This window comes from Narcine bancroftii, chromosome 6 (assembly GCF_036971445.1).
Source record: "Narcine bancroftii isolate sNarBan1 chromosome 6, sNarBan1.hap1, whole genome shotgun sequence".
In the NCBI taxonomy this organism is placed as follows: Eukaryota; Metazoa; Chordata; class Chondrichthyes; order Torpediniformes; family Narcinidae; genus Narcine; species Narcine bancroftii.
The window spans coordinates 143763170-143782174 of NC_091474.1; the positions used below are offsets into that span (position 1 = coordinate 143763170).

The following is a 19005-nucleotide window of genomic DNA, read 5'->3' on the forward strand; positions in this document are numbered from 1 at the left end:
AAAAAGGCATTTGACAAGGTCCACCATCTGTCCATAAAGTCATGAGACATGGGATCAGTGGAAACTTGGCTGCGTGAATAAAAAAATTGGCTTGCATGGAGAAAGCTGTGAGTGTAGTGGAAGGAAGGTTTTCTGCCCGGAGGTCAGTGACTAGTGGAATGCCACAAAGATCTGTTCTGGGACCCCTGCTCCTTGTCATTTTTATAAATTACCTGGTTGAAGAGACAGAGGATGGATAAAAAAGTTTGCGGATGACATGAAGGTTGGAGGAGTTGTGGATGGAGCTGAAGATTGTTAAAGGTTGTAAGAGGATTATAGATAGGATGCAGAATTGGGCAGGAAAGTGGCAGGTGGGGTTTAATCTGGATAAGTGTGAGGTGATGCATTTTGGAAGGACAAACCAGAAGGCTGAGTACAGGGTTAATGGTCGGTTACTCAAGAGTGTGGATGAACAGAGGGACCTTTGGTTCAAATCCATACATCCCTCAAGGTTGCCGCACAGGTTGATAGGATAGTTAAGAAGGCCTATGGAATGTTGGGCTTCATTAATAGGGAGATTGAGTTCAAGAGAAGAGAGGTCATGTTACAACTCCACAAATCTCTATTAAAACCACACTTAGAATATTGTGTACAGTTCTGGTCACCTCATATAGGAAGGATGTTGAAGCTATGGAGAGGGTTCAGAGGAGATTTACCAGGATATTGGAGATTTACCTGGATTGGGAAACATGTCTTATGAGGTAAGGTTAGCAGAGCTGGGACTTTTCTCTTTGAAGCATAGAAGGATGAGAGAAGACGTGATAGATATCTATAAGATTATGAGAGGCATAGATAGGGTGGTCTGCCAGCACCTGTTTCCCAGGGCAGGAATAGCATATACCAGAGGACATGTGTACAAAGTGAAGGGAGGGAAGTTTAGGGGAGACATCAGGGTAGGTTTTTTTTTAAATGCAGAGAGTTGTGGGTGCCTGGAATGGCTTGCCAGGGATGGTGGTGGAGGCTGAAACATTGGGGGCATTTAATAAACTCTTAGATCGGCAAATGGCTGAAAGAAAAGTGGAGGGTTACAGCGTAGGAACGATTTAGTACTTTTTTTTAGGAATATATGAGTCGGCACAACATCGAGGACTGAAGGGCCTGAAATACACTGTAGTGTTCTATGTAACATATGTAGAGCCAAAGATGTGGTTGTCATTTTAGGTCCAGACGCTGCACGAAGACTGAGAATGCAGCGGGAAGATGGCCAGCATACAGAATGAGACTGCGAGATGAAATTGAGGCTGTTTTGTGATAGGTGGAACGACATGAGGTGGGAGCAGAGGTGAATGGAACCAGGTAGGGGAAGGTGTAAACAGGTTGAGAGGTGGGAGGTAGGATCAAGGATAGAAAATGTGAACAAAGGAACAAAGGCAGAAAGAACATGGATGCAACAGTCAGAGTGGGAAATATTATGGAGTGTGGAGCTTCTTCAATTTTGAAGTTCATTGTTCAAATTATTGGATTGTGGGCAACAAAAGTACAATACGATGTGTTGCTTGTGTCTTGCTTCATTGGGCTGAATTGAGAATTGCCGGTGAAATTAGTTTGATAATCATTGATACGGTATACCATTGAACTGATATACTCCATGGAATCAGGTTTGAGTTCCTTGGCCCATATAGGTGAGGCTGCAAGCTTGAAGATTGAGAAGTTGCCACTCAAATCAGTTTTTAAAACATTTTTGTGCTTATTACTGAGTTAGTAGAGATAGTTTTAAAGTTCATGATAAACTTTGAAATTAGTTCTGATAACTTACTGGATGGGTATTAAGTTACATTAATATTATTTGACACGCCTACCTTGAAGGAATTTGTGTTTTTATTCTGCAAATCCCCCAAAATCCCGATGTCAGTCCCTTATTAGTAGCATCAATTTTATCAGATGAATGGGTCTTGAAGTTAATTTTCTGCTGCTGGAATTAAATTAAAATACAGATGCTCAATCTATTTCAAATCTAGACATTTTATTGTTGTGTGGTTGGTGGTGGGGGTGGGGGGGTGGTGGGGGGGGGAGTTGCCTGAAGCCCAGATAATCCATGGGACTGTGTTTTTAAGTTGATTGTGAATTTCTTCAATCTGAGTTGGTATTGAGCAAGAGAAGCATTCATTTTTAATGAAAAGCATCAGCAAGTCCTTCTGTTGCTCCCCTCCTATTTCTTCTTCGAGTATCATTCCTTATTAAATTTCACTAGACTGCATATTTGAGCAGCTTGGCTTTCACTTCTCAATTACTAGTACAGAAGGCAACAGTAACCGCTGACAGCTACCCGGTGATTTGGAATTCCAATTAGAGCAGACAGTGAGGGGAAAAGAGAGTAGGGAGTTGAGAGTGGGAAATGTGAAGACTGTGGTAGAAAAGTGGAGATCCATAAATGAGATGCTTTTAAGCATGGTGAGATAGTCCTGGAAAGCTGGAAAATGTTATGAGGGAAAGAATGGATCTCTGGCAAAGAGCAAGTTCGGGCCAGGAGAAAATCAACTAATCCTAGTGGCTACACAACGGGAATGGAGGAAATTTCACTGTCATTTTACTGCCAAATGACAGTAAAAAACAGTATTATTTTGGATGAAGTTCTGCCGGAAGATGATCAGTTCCGATTGCAATGGGCTTCATTGATCTTAAATTGCATATTTTCTATTGTTTGCTCTTTTGTCAGTCTTTTAAAACAGAAGAAATTGTAATTTTCTTTGACTCTACATCCAAACTAAACCTCTGACAAATTTGTAAACGTGATTTCCCTTTCCTAAAATTTGTTGACTGTCAGACTAACCATGTCTGTTGTTCCTTGTTCTCTGTCTTCTGCCTTTCCAAAATGTGGATTGGAAAACACAAAACCATAGAAGGACTATTCTGAACTCTTGATAATTTTGGTAGCTTGCAACCAATACATCAACTGACTTTATTCTTTTAGAATATTGGGGAGGGCACCTTCAGATCCAAGGAACTTGTTTCTCTTCTACTAATGAATCACAAATTGCTTTAATTTCTCAATTTTTTGTAATCCCTTGTTTTCTTCTTGTATCTGGAATACCTTCTCTGTTTTTTACTTGTAAGATCCATAAAAAACATTTTGATAAAATAGCCAATTTTTTATTCTTCAACAAAATTTCTCTACCTTCAGTCACTAAAGCACTCAAGTCGTTACTCATTCAATTTTTTTCTTGTTTCGTTGACTTCTTTGTGTTTTGTTTCCTCACTTCCCAGTTTTCAGGCTTGTTATTCGTCTTTGCAGGACTATAAACCCTTAAACACATGCTGCCCTTCTTGGCCAGTCATAGCCAAAACACTTTTGTTTTGCCATGAAGCTTTTATTTTCAATGGGTGCCACTGACATTTTTCAAATATTTCTCCAAATGTGTATCATTGCTTTAACACAACTATATTTTTTAATGTCACTTCTTGTGTACTTTAATGAACTTGCCTTTGTACCAATATATTGGAATTTATTTAAGTGAAGGGTTTGATGTAGCTATCGAGCTCAATTTGAAATTCTATCAAAAGAGCACTTTTTCCCATGGGGTCCTTCACATTAAAATCACTAATTTATCAATTTATCAATATTAAAGAGGCTTTGGTCAGTTGAACTATTTATTTTTTTTTGAAAAATTTATTTTATTTCCATATGCATTAAAAATATATGAATTTCTTATTCAAAAATATAAAGAATTAATACATAGTGATTTTTTAAAAAATTACCCCTCCCATCCTACTTTTAAATTTTTCTCCAACTTTGTCTTCACTTATGAACTCCTGGTTTATAAATTCCTTTGTGCAAAATTGTATATACTGAAATAAACTTTTTAATATTTATATGTATGATTAATTGTTCCAAATAACTTTGTTCAGGTAATATCACACCTGGACCTAAATTTTATCTTAAATATGCCTTGAACTAATAATGAGAGAATATTCCATTGTTTTGTATTCCATACTTACTTTTAAATTGCTCAAATGTCATTCAACGTGAACCATGAAAACAATCCTTTACTGTCTTAATTTCTTTGTTAAACCAAATATCAAAAAGTTCATTATTTATTGTAAAAAGAATAAGTTGATTCTGTTTGAATATCATTCCTGGTATCTGAAAATTTCTTATTCCAATTTCTAAATGTATTTTACTCCATATTTTAAAAAGATGTTTTAACAAAGGAATAGGTACTTATTTTTTACATTCTATGTGGGAATGTTCAAAATTAAGACCTTTTTGGATAGAACTGGGTTTAATTTTGGAAAGGGCTACAAAAGTTAAGTTTCGTCAAGATCCAAATATTTATTTTACTTGGAAATATTTCTGAGACAATTGAAATTGAAATTAAATAAATACCAAAAGAATTTGTTAAAATAGCCCTAGTGGTAGCTAGAAAATGTGTGGCAGTAGCTTGGAGGTCAGATGCGTATTTGGGAATGGGTAGATGGCCAGACTAAAATAGGTGGTTGTATATACCCACTTGAAAAGATTTCATATAATTTGCGTGATAAATTTGAATTTTTTCAAAAGATTTGGGAATCATATTTACTAACTGTAGGAATTAAGTTGTAATCGTTCAATCTTCTGACTTCTAAAAATTAAGATATGTAAGACTTTATTTGATACATTTAGTAAGTTTTTATAAATATTATCCAGATGTTCTCTTTTTCTTTTTTTTCCTTCTTTTCTATCGGGCTGTTGGGGGGAGGGGCTAGGATGGGAGCACCTATTCCTTTGTTAAAACATCTTTTTAAAATATGGAGTAAAATACATTTAGAAATGGGAATAAGAAATTTTCAAATACCAGGAATGATATTCAAACAGAATCAACTTATTCCTTTTACAATAAATAATAAACTTTTTGATATTTGGTTTAACAAAGGAATTAAGACAGTAAAGGATTGTTTTCACGGTTCACGGTGAATGACAGCTGAGCAATTTAAAAGTAAGTATGGAATACAAAACAATGGAATACTATCTTATTATCAGTTCAAGGCATACTTAAGATAAAATTTAGGTCCAGATGTGATATTACCTGAACAAAGTTATTTGGAACAATTAATCATACATATAAAATATTAAAAAGTTTATTTCAATTATGTATACAATTTTGCACAAAGGAATATATAAGCCAGGAGTTCATAAGTGAAGACAAATATGGGAGAAAGATTTAAAAGTAAATAATCAAGAGGAAACTTGATTAGAACTTTGTCAGGATAGTATGACTAATGCAATTAATGTTCAGTATAGAATGGTACAATATAATTTTTTTTTACATTAACTATATCTTACTCCACAGAAATTAAATGGATTAAATTCTAATTTTTCAGATCAATGTTTTAGATGCAATAAAATTGAAATATATATTGATCTTGGAAACTGACCTGTATGAATTCCATAAACATTTTCAAAAATCTAGACTATACTTGCCAACTTGATTTGTTCATTTGATGCATATTGGATCCCCTTGATTATTGTATTAACTTTGTTATAAGCTCCCATTATTTCCTAATGCTGTTTCAGTGTAGGAACATTTATTACATGGCCTTTAAGAAAATCGGATTACCTGTCCCTGATTATTTCAGAATACTCTGCATGTCCACTAATGTGCAGCTTATTTCATTAGGAGGCACAAGGAGATTGGGATTGAAATTATCATTTTAAAATTCTGAACTTTTGGCTAAGAAAGAGTCAGCTGATCAACTGGATCTGTACGAGCTGGGTCATGAAGAAAGAAGGAAGGAGGAGAATGAGGAAGACAAATGAGAGAACCATTGGAGTGGAAGAGATTCTTTGATGTGAGCTGGCCTGCTGACACAGGAGCAGATCCATGTTGATTGGGGGACCGATCTAACACCTTTCCAGCTGTAACCCCACCTCCACCAGCCTTACAAGGATTGCTGCAGCAGCAAATGTTTCGAGAGGACAAAAATTGCAGAGACGAAGGACATCTACTGAGTTCAAGACATCATGGATACGCTCTGAGACATCCAGGAGAATGAGAACATGACCCCACTCATCCTATTCAAGGCACAGCCACTCTTCACCCTTCCATAAGGAAAGAGAGATAATGGTGCACATGTGCTAGTCGTGGACATATTCACCTTCCCTCTGGGAGATTGGGAATGGTGCAGACCTGTCGCCCCTGTTCCTCCCACCACCTCCCATCAGCTCCAGGAGACTGGGAGCAGTGCAGAAGACGGCACCCTCCCCCCCACCCCACCCCCCGCTCCAGGAGACCGGAAGCAGTGCAGAGCCCGGTGACCCCAGCTCCAGGAGAAGGAGAATACAGTACAAACAAGCAAGCCAGGAGACAGAATTAGGAGCACATCTGGATCTCTCCCCAACAGCAACACCACCAGCTTTGCCTGAGGAGACACCACTCCCAGAGGAAAATCACCTCCCAATCCTGAGCCCAAAAACAGTCCTACAGTTCATCAAATCAGTGGACATTGGGGCCCAGTCTGATTGACACTGGACTATAAGGATGGCGAACTGAAGAGTCTAATAAATCACAATGGAGATTAAAATAGCACGCCTCTACATGCGCAGCGTCAAATGTGCTATGTGATGTGTAAATACCTTGACAAAGTGATATGACTTTCATACAATATTTTGGGTTGAAGTGTCACGATGGTAGCTCCATGGGTTGTCGCACATGGAGATGTTGGTGTGGGAATGCTGCCACTTCTACATTCCAGACTGCAGGAGTACATGCTGAGGGAATACACTGAGGCTCGGCACAGCCAACATGAGGGTACCGTGGGGCAAAACCACAGTCTAGACTCCTTTTGTCACCGGGCATTGAAGGACTGAGACTGAGGGTAAACCCCTCAAACAATGGGTGGGAGGGGGTAACGACAAGGTGTCACCATGGTGGAAAAGACAGCTTATGTAAAAATGTACAATGATCAAGTCAAGTCATCTTTATGTATTGTTCATACCATCCCTGTATGGTAAAGACGAGATGGTGTTTATCTAGGACTACGGAGTATAAATATGTATTAGAATAGAAGTTAAACACATTGAAATGTTAAAATATTAAGACATATACAGTAAAAGTCCACAGTACACTATCCACATATGTTCTGGGAATTCAGGAGTCTGATGGATTGGGGGGGGGGGGGGGGGGGAAAACTGTTGCCCAATCTGGACATAAGGACCTGAGTCCTGCAGCACCTCCTACCAGATGGCAGAAGGGAGAACAGTTTAGGTGAGGGGTGTGTGGAGTCCTTCACAATGTTTATTGCCCTTCGCCTGCATTGATTATTGTAAATGTCCTTCATGGTAAGAAAAGAGCCCCCAGTGATCTTTTCCATTGAATTCACTATCCTCTGCAGGGTCTTGTGGTCCAAGGAGGTACAGCTTCCAAGCCAGGCAGTGATGCAGATGCACAGGATGCTCTCGATACGTCCTCTGTAGAATGTAGTGAGGATGGAGGGTGGGAGATGAACTTTCCTCAACCTTCGCAGGAAGTAGAGGCACTGCTGGGCTTTTTTGGCTATGGAGCTGGTGTTAAGGGACCAGGTGAGATACTCCACCAAATGCACTCCAAGGAACTTGATACTCTTGATGACCTCAACATTCGATCCGTCAATGTGGAGTGTGGTCCCCTGGGCCCTCCTGAAGTCCACAACTATCTCTTTTGTTTTATTAACATTCAGATACTGGTTCTTGGCTCTGCCCCAGTCCGTTAGCAACTGCACCTCATCTCTGAACGCTGACTCCTCATTTTCACTAATAAGGCCCAGCACGGTCATGTCATCAGCAAACTTGATGTGTTTTGAGCTGTGTTTAACTGCATAGTCGTGGGTCAGCAGAGTGAACAGCAGTGGACTAAGCACTCAGCCCTGGAGGTGGGGGGGCCCATGCTAAGAGTGATGGTCTTGGGGGTGCTGTTACCGATCCAGACTGCCTGAGGTCTCCCCAACAGGAAGTCAATCCAATTGCAGAGAGAGGTGTTTAGACCCAGCAGGTTCAACTTCCTTATCAGTTACTGAGGTATGATTGAATTGAATGCCGAGCTGAAGTCAATAAACAGCATTCGAACATACGAGTCCTTGTTTTCCAGGTGGGTGAGGAGTAAATGGAGGGCAGTGGTGATGGCATCATCTGTAGAGTGGTTGGGTCTGTATGCGATCTGCAGGGGGTCTAGTTACGGGAACAGCAGGAGCTTGATGTACCCAATGATGAGTCTCTCGGAGCACTTCATGATGATGGAAGTGAGTGCGACAGGGCAGTAGTCATTAAGGCAGGACATAGATGACTTCTTCAACATTGAAGTAATGGTGGTGGCTTTGAAGTATGTTGGGACTACGGCGCTTCTCAGAGAGATGCTAAAGATGTCGGTGAGAACATTTGCTAGCTGAGCCGCACATCTGCTGGGTTTGTTATCCAGTCCAGCAGCTTTCTGTGGATTGACCTTACCTCACTCTCTCTTCACATCAGCCACTGCAAGGCCAAGCTCCTGGTCATTTGGAAGAGAGGTGGTCTTCTTTGCTGTCGTGTAATTTTTCGTCTCAAAACATGCGTTGTACAGTGCATCTGGGAGGGAGGCATCACCACACAAATAGTATGATGGGAATGTGCAAAGAGATTCTGAATTGTTTTCTTTTTTGTAAATAATGTATTGTAAATAAAGTCTCTTGTTGGTTTAAAAAAAAGAGATGACTACATTTTTAATATATTTTTATACTGTGATTCTTAAAGAAATTGGTTTACACCTAATTTACTAAGCAGGCATCATTGGTTAGTTAGTTTATTTTATTTAATTTATATAATACATTTAAAACAACTCATGATTATCAAAGTGCTCTAAAGATCATAAATCACATCTCAACTTAAGCAGCTATTTAAAGTGCAGTATAAAACGAGTACCCGAGGTTTAGAATTGTACATACAACATGGTAACAATCAACCATCACCTCAAAACGCTTGCAAATAAAAATACAACTTCAGCCTGGAGTTGAGAGTTAAAGAAAGGGGCTGATTTGATGGAGGGAGGAATGTTGTTCCACAGTTTGGGGGCTGCAATAGCGAAGATGCGATTTCCCCTGTGTTTGCGATTTGAGTACGGATCAATCAAGCACTCTAAATTAGCTGATCTGAAGGGTGGGCATTAGGAGATTAGTGATTTAAGAGGGGGCTAGTCCATTAAGGGCTTTGTAAACCAACTGGAGAACTTTAATATCTATTCTAGACCATACTGGCAGCAAGTGGAGGGAGACCAAAATAGGGGTGATATGGTCCCTCTTGGCTCCTGTCAGGAGCCCTAAAGCAGCATTCTGCACCATTTGCAGGTGGGATAATGACGACTGACTAATTCCAGTATTTAGAGAGTTCATATAAACAGGAGAAAATGAAGGTATGGATAACTTTCTCGAGGTCAGTGACCAGGAATGATTTAATTTTAGCAATAGTGCCGATCTGGAAAAAGCTACCTTTTACTACTGCATTGACTTGTTTGTCAAACCTTTTTTGAATATTGAATAATTTTTAAACCACAACAGTAAATACATTGCTTTCAATAAAGAACTTTCAAAAATTATACATGTGGTATACAAAATCTCCTACCTCTCCCCAAAACCCCCCCCCCCCCAAAAAAAAGAGAAAAGAAGAAAATGAAAATAGGAGAAAGAAAAACTGGAGAAAAGGGATAAATTATATATCAGAAAGATATTAATAATATGATTCTGGAGATTACCAAGAGATGGAGTCTTTAGAGAGTTTTTTTTAAACATTCATACCCATATTTTACAAATATGGGCACTGTAATTTCCAAAATATCTGATAGTTATTTCATAAATTATATGTAATCTTCTCAAGTGGAATACACCAACGAAGGTCGGCATGCCATCTCTTCATCCCTAATGTTCTTTTGTTAAATGAGTCTTGCAAAAAAGCAATATCAACTTTCACTTTTTAAAAACAAGCTAACACTCTTTTTCTCCGAATCATATTATTAAGTCCAGTTATATTTAAAGCTTACTAAGTTTAATACCCTACTAAAATCCTTTTTTTTTAAAATTCAGAACTCCCCTTGCTCCTCCTCTTGGACTCCCAGCACCCTAAGTTTATCAATGACCACTGACATTCTCTGTTTAAAAGAAAAAGAAAATAGGAAAAAAGAAAGAGTAAGAAAATAAAGAAGAAAATTGAAAAAAAAAAGTACTGCTACAAAAAGGACAGTATTATCCCCCTCTGTTGTACGGGAAGTGGCCCTCACCACAAGGTGGCACATGGTTACAGAAGAGAAGGAAAAGACCTCCACCACTTCCCCCCTCACCCTTCCCAGTTAGAATATTCCCTACATGAATTCAATAAGAAATGGTTCATTTGTAGGCCCCCTCTTCAAGCTCTCTATCCACCTGATCGTCGTCAAGCTCTTCAGTTTCTTGTTGCGTCGATACTTTTCCTGCAACTTGTGCAACCTCAGGTTGACCCCTTGAAATTTGTTGAATGCCCAAGTTCTGTACATCCATTTGTTAATCTTAGAAGAGAATTTGCAAACTCTAAAGCTTCCATCTTATTTGCAAAAAATTGTTCCTGATTTTCACCCAAAAACACTAAATGTAGATGGATGTCGAAAAGAAAACTTATCCTTTTTTTCACAAAATTGATTTGGCAGGGTTAAACTCCTTTCTTCTTTTCATTACTGTCATACTTAAATCTGCATAGAAAAATATACTCTATTTTTAGCCAATATTAATGGGCCCTGATATTTTGGGGCATTCTGGACCGCCACTTGCAGTATAGTAAAAATCTAATCAGAACAGAGCGTGGGGCTTCTCCCGGTAATGGATTCTTTCTACTGGCCCTATGTGCTCTCTCTAATTTTGTTTGTCAAACTTGAAGGTGGAATCAAATATCACACCAAGGGATTTGACCTGTGGTTTAATGGGGGTAGATAGGTTACCAAGGGTATTGGAGAAACTTTTGGTGGAATTGGGGAGGGAGGATGGAAATAGGATGATCTCAGATTTGGCTTCGTTTAGCTGCAGGAAGTTTTGAGCCATCCAGCATTTAATATCCTCCAGACAGTCGTTGAGGCTGGTTACCTTCCCTTGCGTTCTCCTTTTTTAGTTTGGGGGAGCAAATTCATAGCTTCAGAAAAATATTCGGTCTCTGTATTCAAAAGTTGTTAAAAGTTTGTGAATGAAAACAGGGTTGTATACTTGTTACAGTTTTTCTTTTTGTGATTTGTGTTGCAGGACCATGCCAAGTCTATTGGAATATTTAAGCTACAATTGTAATTTCATGGGTATCCTCGCTGGGCCCCTTTACACATACAAAGACTACATTGCTTTCATGGAAGGCAGAACGCTACACATGAAGTGCACTGTATTAAATGGAAAAAAGAATGAATCAACTGGACGTGCTGAACCGTCACCAGTGGTGAGATATTTTGATGGCAATCTTGCATAAAACTATAGTGGAGCTATTTTGAATCAGAAATTATTAAATTGTCTGGACATTTCATTTTGTTTATAATGTATCAGAGGATATAATATGGTCCAAATTATTTTTCATTGGTATGCTACAGGTGCAGCACTGTGGTTAATTTAGTTTTCAGGAAAGGATATGCCATGTTTAATGTGGCGGATAAGCATTGTTCCACATTAAGTGCTGTTGATGCATCTGACATCTCGCTAATTTATTTTGCTGTTACTATGGTCCCCCTCTGATGATCAAAAATTTGAAACAAATATTGAAGTCACAAAAACATGGGCTTGATTTAGATTGAATTATCACAGATCATTTAATTTGAAATTAAGTTTCCAGACATTTTACATTTGAGCTAATTGAACAGTTTGCCATTATTTCAAATATCTAAGGACTGAGGAAAAATCTTCTTTAGTCAGTGATTAGATAAGAGTAATTTGTGTTTGAATTTAAATGCATGGGAAATATTAGTAATCACTCTGAAATTGATCTTTAAAACCAATTTGTTTAATTGTTTTTAGACCACAGAAGAAACTAGAATGTTGTGAAATTTTAGCTACATTCACTTCCTATTGGAATATTAGAGTCACAAAGCAGGCCAATTTTTTATGCTTCCATTGTGTCATTTTGTTCCAGATATGGACAGAAAATTTGCCCTTCAGGTCACTCTTAAATCTCTTGGTCACAAGTTCATGATTTCCTGCACACAAACCTTTGCTGACTATGTAATCAGTCCCTGTCTATCCAAATGCAGGCAGACCTTGTACTTCAGAATCTCCTCCAGCAACTTTCCTCTATTGATATCAGCCTGTAGTTCAATACACAAAAGTGCTGGAGAAACTCAGCAGGTCACGCATGTTGTTTACAGCAAAGATGCATAACCAAAGTTTTGGGCCCTTGGTCAAGATATGCTTTTACAGTGGACAGAGTGAAGCTGTAGAATGAAACTCTCTTTCAGTCTGCTTTCAATCTCTCCAATGTAGAGGAGGCCACAGCAGGAGCACTAGATGCAGCAGATGGCTCTACAGATCTCCAAGCGAAGTCTTGCCTCACTTAAAAGGACAGTTGGGCGCCTCAATTGGTTGTGAGGGAGGAGGTTTGGTGCAAGTACTTCATGCAATGGTAGTTACCAAGGGGCCATTAGTGGGAAAGGTTGATTGGATGTGGGAGTCACGGAGGGAGTGGTCCCTGTGGAAAGCAAAGAGTGGATGATGTGTCTCATGATGGGATTACATTGTAGGTGGCGAATGTTGCAGAGTCTAATATGTTGGATGTGGAAGATCATATGTAGGATATGAAGGCTGGTGGAGAGGACAAGGGGTATCCTATCCTTATTGCATCTAGGAGCAGAAGGAGCCAGGGCAGATGAGCAGGAAATAGAGATGTGTGTAAGGGCTGAGTTGATTGTGGTAGAGTGAAAAGCCCATTTCTTTTGAAGAAAGGGAATCTCTCTGATGGTCTGGAATGGAAGACATTATCTTGAGAGCAGATGTGACAGAAATGGAGGAATTAAGAGAAAATAATAGAATCCTTACATCAGACTGGGGTGAAGTGATGTAGTTGAAGTAGCTGTGAGTGTTGGTGGGTTTGTAGAAAACGTCTGGATAGAGTTTGTCTCCTAAGATGGAGATTGAGAGATTGAGAAATGGGAGTTCTTTTATTGTAATAAAGAAACTTGGGTTCTTTTATAATGACTATAATTTATCAGCTTTAGAACTCACAACTTGTGGAGGCATCCATTTTTAATCCACCCGTTATCACTAGCACTCTATCATTACAGCTCCTTTCCTTGAGATGTTTAATCTAACAACATGACACACTAATACAATATTCATTTCAATTTAAAGTTCAACACAAACATAAACAAAAACATCAGTAGCACAAACTTTTTAAGTGTGCAGTTCTTTTTCTTTTAGAGATTAAGTCTGTCAGGTGCTTAGATAACACGTGTGGATCTTCTTAACACAGGTGCTTGTGTTGGCTCTGCTGGTCCAGTACTGGCTAGCACTGGTGGTGTTTCCTCTGTTCCTGCAGTGTCTCTTGCTTTTTCAGCAGGCTCTTTTGATTCCTCCTCGGTATTTGACCAACCTCTGCTCTGACAGTATAGGATCTTTGCTTTTTCAATCTTTTTATTAAACATATTATAAGTAAATAATACATGAGGAGAATATAATACAGAATCGAATAGTAAAAACAGAAACATCAATATATTGCAATACTTAATATAAGGTATAACATTATAACATATTGAACAATATTATCCCCTTTCCCCACAATTTGGAATATTCAAAAGAGAGAAAAAAATGTTATTAAAACCCCATATAATCTACCAAAATAAACAAAAACAGCAATAACGAAACTGAACTGAGAGTTCATTAAAAAAAAATGACAGAAATCCAAGTCTAAATATAAATTAACTTGTATGAAAATAGTTTAAAGGATGTCAAGTCTCTTCAAACTTAACAGAGATATCAAAAGTGCAACTAGGATCATTCCACTTAAATAAAATGGCTCTTCTGGCCAACGGTGTAATAAAGGCTACAACCCGATGTGCAGAAGTTGGAATTTGACCCAGCTTTCTAACTATAATTCCAAAAATAGCAGTTAGTGGATTAGATTGCAATTTAATACCCGGTATAATTAACAAAATCTTGAAAATATCTGTCCAATACTTCTCCAATGCAGAGCATTGGAGAAGTAACACTATGTGTTAGTGTGGGCATTTGTGATTTACATCCATCACACATAGGATTAACATTAGGAAAGATACCGGCCAATTTATCTTTCAACATATTACCAATGTACCACTTTAAACTGAGTCAATGTGTGTCGAGTACATAATGAAGAGGTATTGACAGTGTAGGATCTTGGATTTACTTCCTCCTGAATAGTAGCCTTTTAGTCCCATGTTGCAATCTCTGAGTCTCACACAGATTATTGACCTTGCTGTAGTCCAAAATTACATGTTCTTGCTTTTCATTCCAATTCTGTTTTTTTTTAAATCAAACTTCTCTCCCTGCAGCTGCATTCACAGGTGAAACACATACCTCTCGAATGTTTCATTTTTCTTTGGTGAACAGTGTTCATTAAACATTTAAATAACCTTGTCAAACTTGCCCTAGTCAGCTGCCTCGGTAAAAACAAATGTGTTGAAAACCTCTAGTGCTTGAGGTCCTGCCATGCATCATGTTTTTTCTATTGAGTCTAATGGCTTGCAGGTACAGAATAAATCATTGTTTGAACAGCCTCCACTCATGATTGACATTTCCAGTCCAATTTACAGCGTCAGGAGTCTTTACACTCTTCATGTTTTCTGCTGCTATCAATTGATTCTCACTCTGCACACTCCTGGTGTTTCTTCCACTCCTGTTACCATGCACACTCCTGGTGCCATGTAGTATTTTATTGTAATAAAGAAACTTGGGTTCTTTTAAGACAACTATAATTTATTAGCTTTAGAACTCATGACCTCATGGAGGCATCCATTTTTAATCCATCCCTAGCTGCAACAACTTGTCTCTGACTCCCTCTAGTGGTCAGAATTATCACTAGCACTCTATAATTGCAGGGAGAATGTTGTAGCAATGGGCCAAGTTAATTTAAGGTTGGAATAAAAGTTGGCAGCAAAGTGGATAAATTTGACGAGCTCATCATTTGTGCATGAGGAACAGTTGAGACTTGTAGCATGGAATGTTACACAAAGCCAACAAAAAGGCAGGAATAGCAGGGACCCATGCGGGTCCTTTGACTTGGAGAAAGTGGGGTGAATCTGAGAGCATTGAGGGTGAGAATAAGTTCTGCCTGACGGAGGAGGGTGGTGCTGGAGGGGGACTAGTTGAGTGTTGTTGTTGAGAAAGAAATGAAGGGTTTTGAAACATTGGTTCTGTATCTTTGCCATAAAGAACACTGCATGATCTGCTGAGTTTTTCAGCACTTTTGTGTATGAAATTACAAAATCACAGCATCTGTTTAACTCCATCCTGTAGTTTCCTGCTTTGTCCTCTCAGCCTTTCTTCAAAACATGAAATTACCTCCAGCCTCTCGGAACTTCAACTGTGGTCAAAGATGATGCAGATTTGTAGGGCCTCTGCATTTTCATCCCCAGCTTCCCACAAATTCCAAGTAAGCACCTCAGGCCCTTGGGATTTAGTCACTTTAATGTGCTCCAAGGGCGCCAACACCTCCTTCCTGATAATTCATGTATAGTTGAAGACATTACAACTCATTCAGCTCTTTGGCTTCCATGATCTTCATAGAAAAAACTGATGAGAAATATTTATTTAAAATCTCTTTGGGGCGCAGGTCATAACACATAAGGGGAACGTGTATAGTTAATACAGGATTCTTAAAAGCGTTGAAGTGCATAGGGATTTGGGAGAGTTCAAGTCCATAACTCTATAAAAGTAGGCAGCCAAGTAGATAGGGTGGTGAAGGTGGTGATTGGTGCCTTCATTAGGGCACTGAGTGTAAATGTAAGGAAGTCGTATCGCACCTGTATAAAACTTTGATTAGCCCTCACTTAAAGCATTGTGTGCAATGTTTATCAAGATAATGAGTTTATTGACCTATACTTTGTACTCTACAATATACTCATGAACCAAAATTGTTACAGGACTTGCTGCAACTGAACAGGTACTTGGTATAAAAGAAAATTACTATAGTGAATATAATTGAATTAAAAAGAGACAATAAATATTAAAGATCGATAAATACCAATACTATACATACACGTGTAATGGTCGATACCATATAAAAGTTGACAGCCCCCCCTTATCTTTGGGCTCGACTGCCCACCCTCCTGAGCTCCCAACACCATGGTCACAGACTCTCACCCAGCCCTGGCCGGCCACTAATCCAAGCGCCTGATGCCCCAATTGTGGGCTCTCATCGGGGTCCTGGCCATCTGCCCATCTGATATCCCAATGCCCCGACCGTAGATTCTCATCTAGGACCAGTCTGTCTGCCCATCCAAGGTCCCGATGCTCCAATCGTGGACTCTCTCAAGTTTGCAGATGACATTAATAATGGATGCTTTGTGGACAGTGAAGAACATTTTCAAAGCCTGAAGAGGGATCTGGACCAGCTAGAAAAATGACAGATGGAATTTGATGCAGAGAAGTGTGAGGTGTTGCACTTTGAAAAGACAGGCCAAGAAAGGACGTACACGGTAAATGGAAGGACACTGAGGAGTGCGGTAGAACAGAGGGAACTGGGAATACAGATACATAATTCCCTGCAAGTGGTGTCACAGGTGAATACAGTTATGAAGAGAACTTTTGGCATATTGGCCTTCATTGAGTACAGGAGTTGGGACGTTATGGTAAAGTTGTACAAGACATAGGTGAAGCCAAATTTGGAGTATTGTGTGGAGTTCTGGTCTCCTAACTACAGGAAAGATATCACTAAGATAGAAACAGTGGCGAGAAAATTTACTAGATATTCTAGGATGTTGCTCGGACTTCAGGAACAGAGTTATAGGGTTCTATAGTTCTAATCAAAATATTGATTATAGGAGTTGGAATTACATATTTGGAGAATTGTGTGTAGGTTTGGTCATGTAACTACAGAAAAGATAGCAGTAAGATTGAAAGACTGCAGAGAAAATTTGCTAGGATGTTGCTGGAACTTGTTACAGCACAAGGTTAAACTGGTTAGAACTATATTCCCTGGAGTGCAGAAGAATAAGGGATATTTGATAGATGTATACAAAATTATGAGGCGTATAAATAGAGTAAATGTATCCATTTTTTCCACTGAGGTTAGGTGAGATACAAACTAGAGGGCATGGGTCAGAGTGAAAGTGGAGAGGTTTAGGGGAAATATTTGGGGGAACTACTTCACACAAAGAGCAGTGGGAGCTGGAACAAGGTATCAGCTGAAGTAGTGATTGCAAGCTCAATTGTAACGTTGAATAAAAATTTGGACAGGTACATGGATGGAGGTGGGGGGGGATATTGACTGGGTGCAGGTCAGTGGAACTAGGCAGAATAATAACTTGGTACAAACTAGAAGGGTCAAAGGGCCTGATTCTGTGCTGTAATGTTCTATGGTATGAATTATACAGAGAGATTGGACAAAATTGGATTTTTTTTTCTGTAGCATAGGAGGCCTGATGGAGGTTGATAAAATTTTGAGAGGCATTGATAAAGTAGATAGTCATAATTTTTTTTCCCATGGTAAAAATGGCACATACTGTAGGATTTGCATTTAAGGGGGTAATTTAAAAGAGATGTTTGAGGCATGTAGATATAATTATTAGCATTTATGAGAGTTCTGGATATACACATGTACATGCAGGAAATAGAAGGATATGGACCATTTGCAAGCAGCAACGTTTTAGTTTGTAATTGGTAGAGACACATCTGCCAAAGAGCCAATTCTCGTGCTGTACTATTCCATGGATCACTGAAAGAAGGTTTGTGGTGAAATAAACTCCAAGAGACGTGAGGAAAAAGAAAATATTTTGCAGAGCAAGTGGATAGAGGCCAGAAAGCATTATAGGTGATGCTAGAGGAGATGGCATCTGAACAGGGAGAATTTACAGGCAATGGGAAAGGAAGGGCGAATGGCACTGGCAAGATTATTCTTGCACAAAGCTGTCCAGGATTCAACAGTCCAAAGGCATCCTTGCAACCTGTAGCCAACACATGATCACATGTACGGAATTTTTTTATGAATGCTGCATAGTCTTGTTGCCTATCTTTTGCATTAAGATTAGCCTTGTTTGATGTCCGAACAATAATGAATTGGTTGATGGCAATCTAATCCATAATTCATTGACTTTCTTGATTTGGATTTGATTTGTCCAGTAAGTTAAATTGAGCAACATACATATTGGAAATTCAATAATTTAAAAGAAGTATAAATCTAAGAAATATTTTAAAGTAAATAACTTTTAATTAAACAATATAAATTAGAGCAAGAAATGTGGAAAAAAGACTGTTCAAATATACCTTCTGATATACTTGAATGTTTACCATTTTAGTTTCACAAAACTTTATTGTTTAACATCTATTTTCTTTTCAGCCGGCTGTACTGTGTAAGCTCCTTGTTTGTGGGATTTCTTTGACCTTTCACCTGACTATCACGAAAGTATTCCCTGTTGCGTACAATATTGATGACACTTTCTTGAGTACTGCAAGTTTAGCTAGCCGAGTGCTCTACCTATATATTTCATTGATGGTTGCCCGGCCAAAATACTATTTTGCTTGGAGTCTTGGTAAGTGTTAAAATGCTTTTTGAATAACATAGAAGTCTTGGTATAAGTGAGAATTTTAAGCATTTGGCACTGCATTTTAAAAATTCTACTCCTAGAATGACTTAGAATTGCAAGATATTTTCAGTTCTCAAAGTGTGTAATGATGACCTCGAGTGGTTCAAAACATGAATTGGATTCACTTTATAGTTTCTCACATTCTGGGTTCGTGTAGCAGTACATTTAAAATTCGTATGAGTTGTGATAAGTGAGTTAGGAAGGTGGTTTTTTTTAATAGCTGAAATTGTGTATTTAAAAATGAATCTAAGGGACAAAAATGAAATATTATGAAAGAAAAAAG

At 38.6% G+C, this 19005-nt stretch overlaps 1 protein-coding gene across 3 annotated transcripts in view; it reads left to right on the forward strand.

The window, feature by feature from the left end:
* Nucleotides 1-19005, forward strand: part of LOC138736552 (lysophospholipid acyltransferase 2-like) — a 194295-nt gene that overhangs the window by 156816 nt on the left and 18474 nt on the right. For all 3 annotated transcript variants that reach the window (XM_069886236.1, XM_069886237.1, XM_069886238.1), the window contains 2 exons: nt 11218-11401; nt 18476-18668. In XM_069886236.1, coding sequence (XP_069742337.1) covers nt 11218-11401; nt 18476-18668 — 377 coding nt within the window. The remainder of the gene's footprint in view (nt 1-11217; nt 11402-18475; nt 18669-19005) is intronic.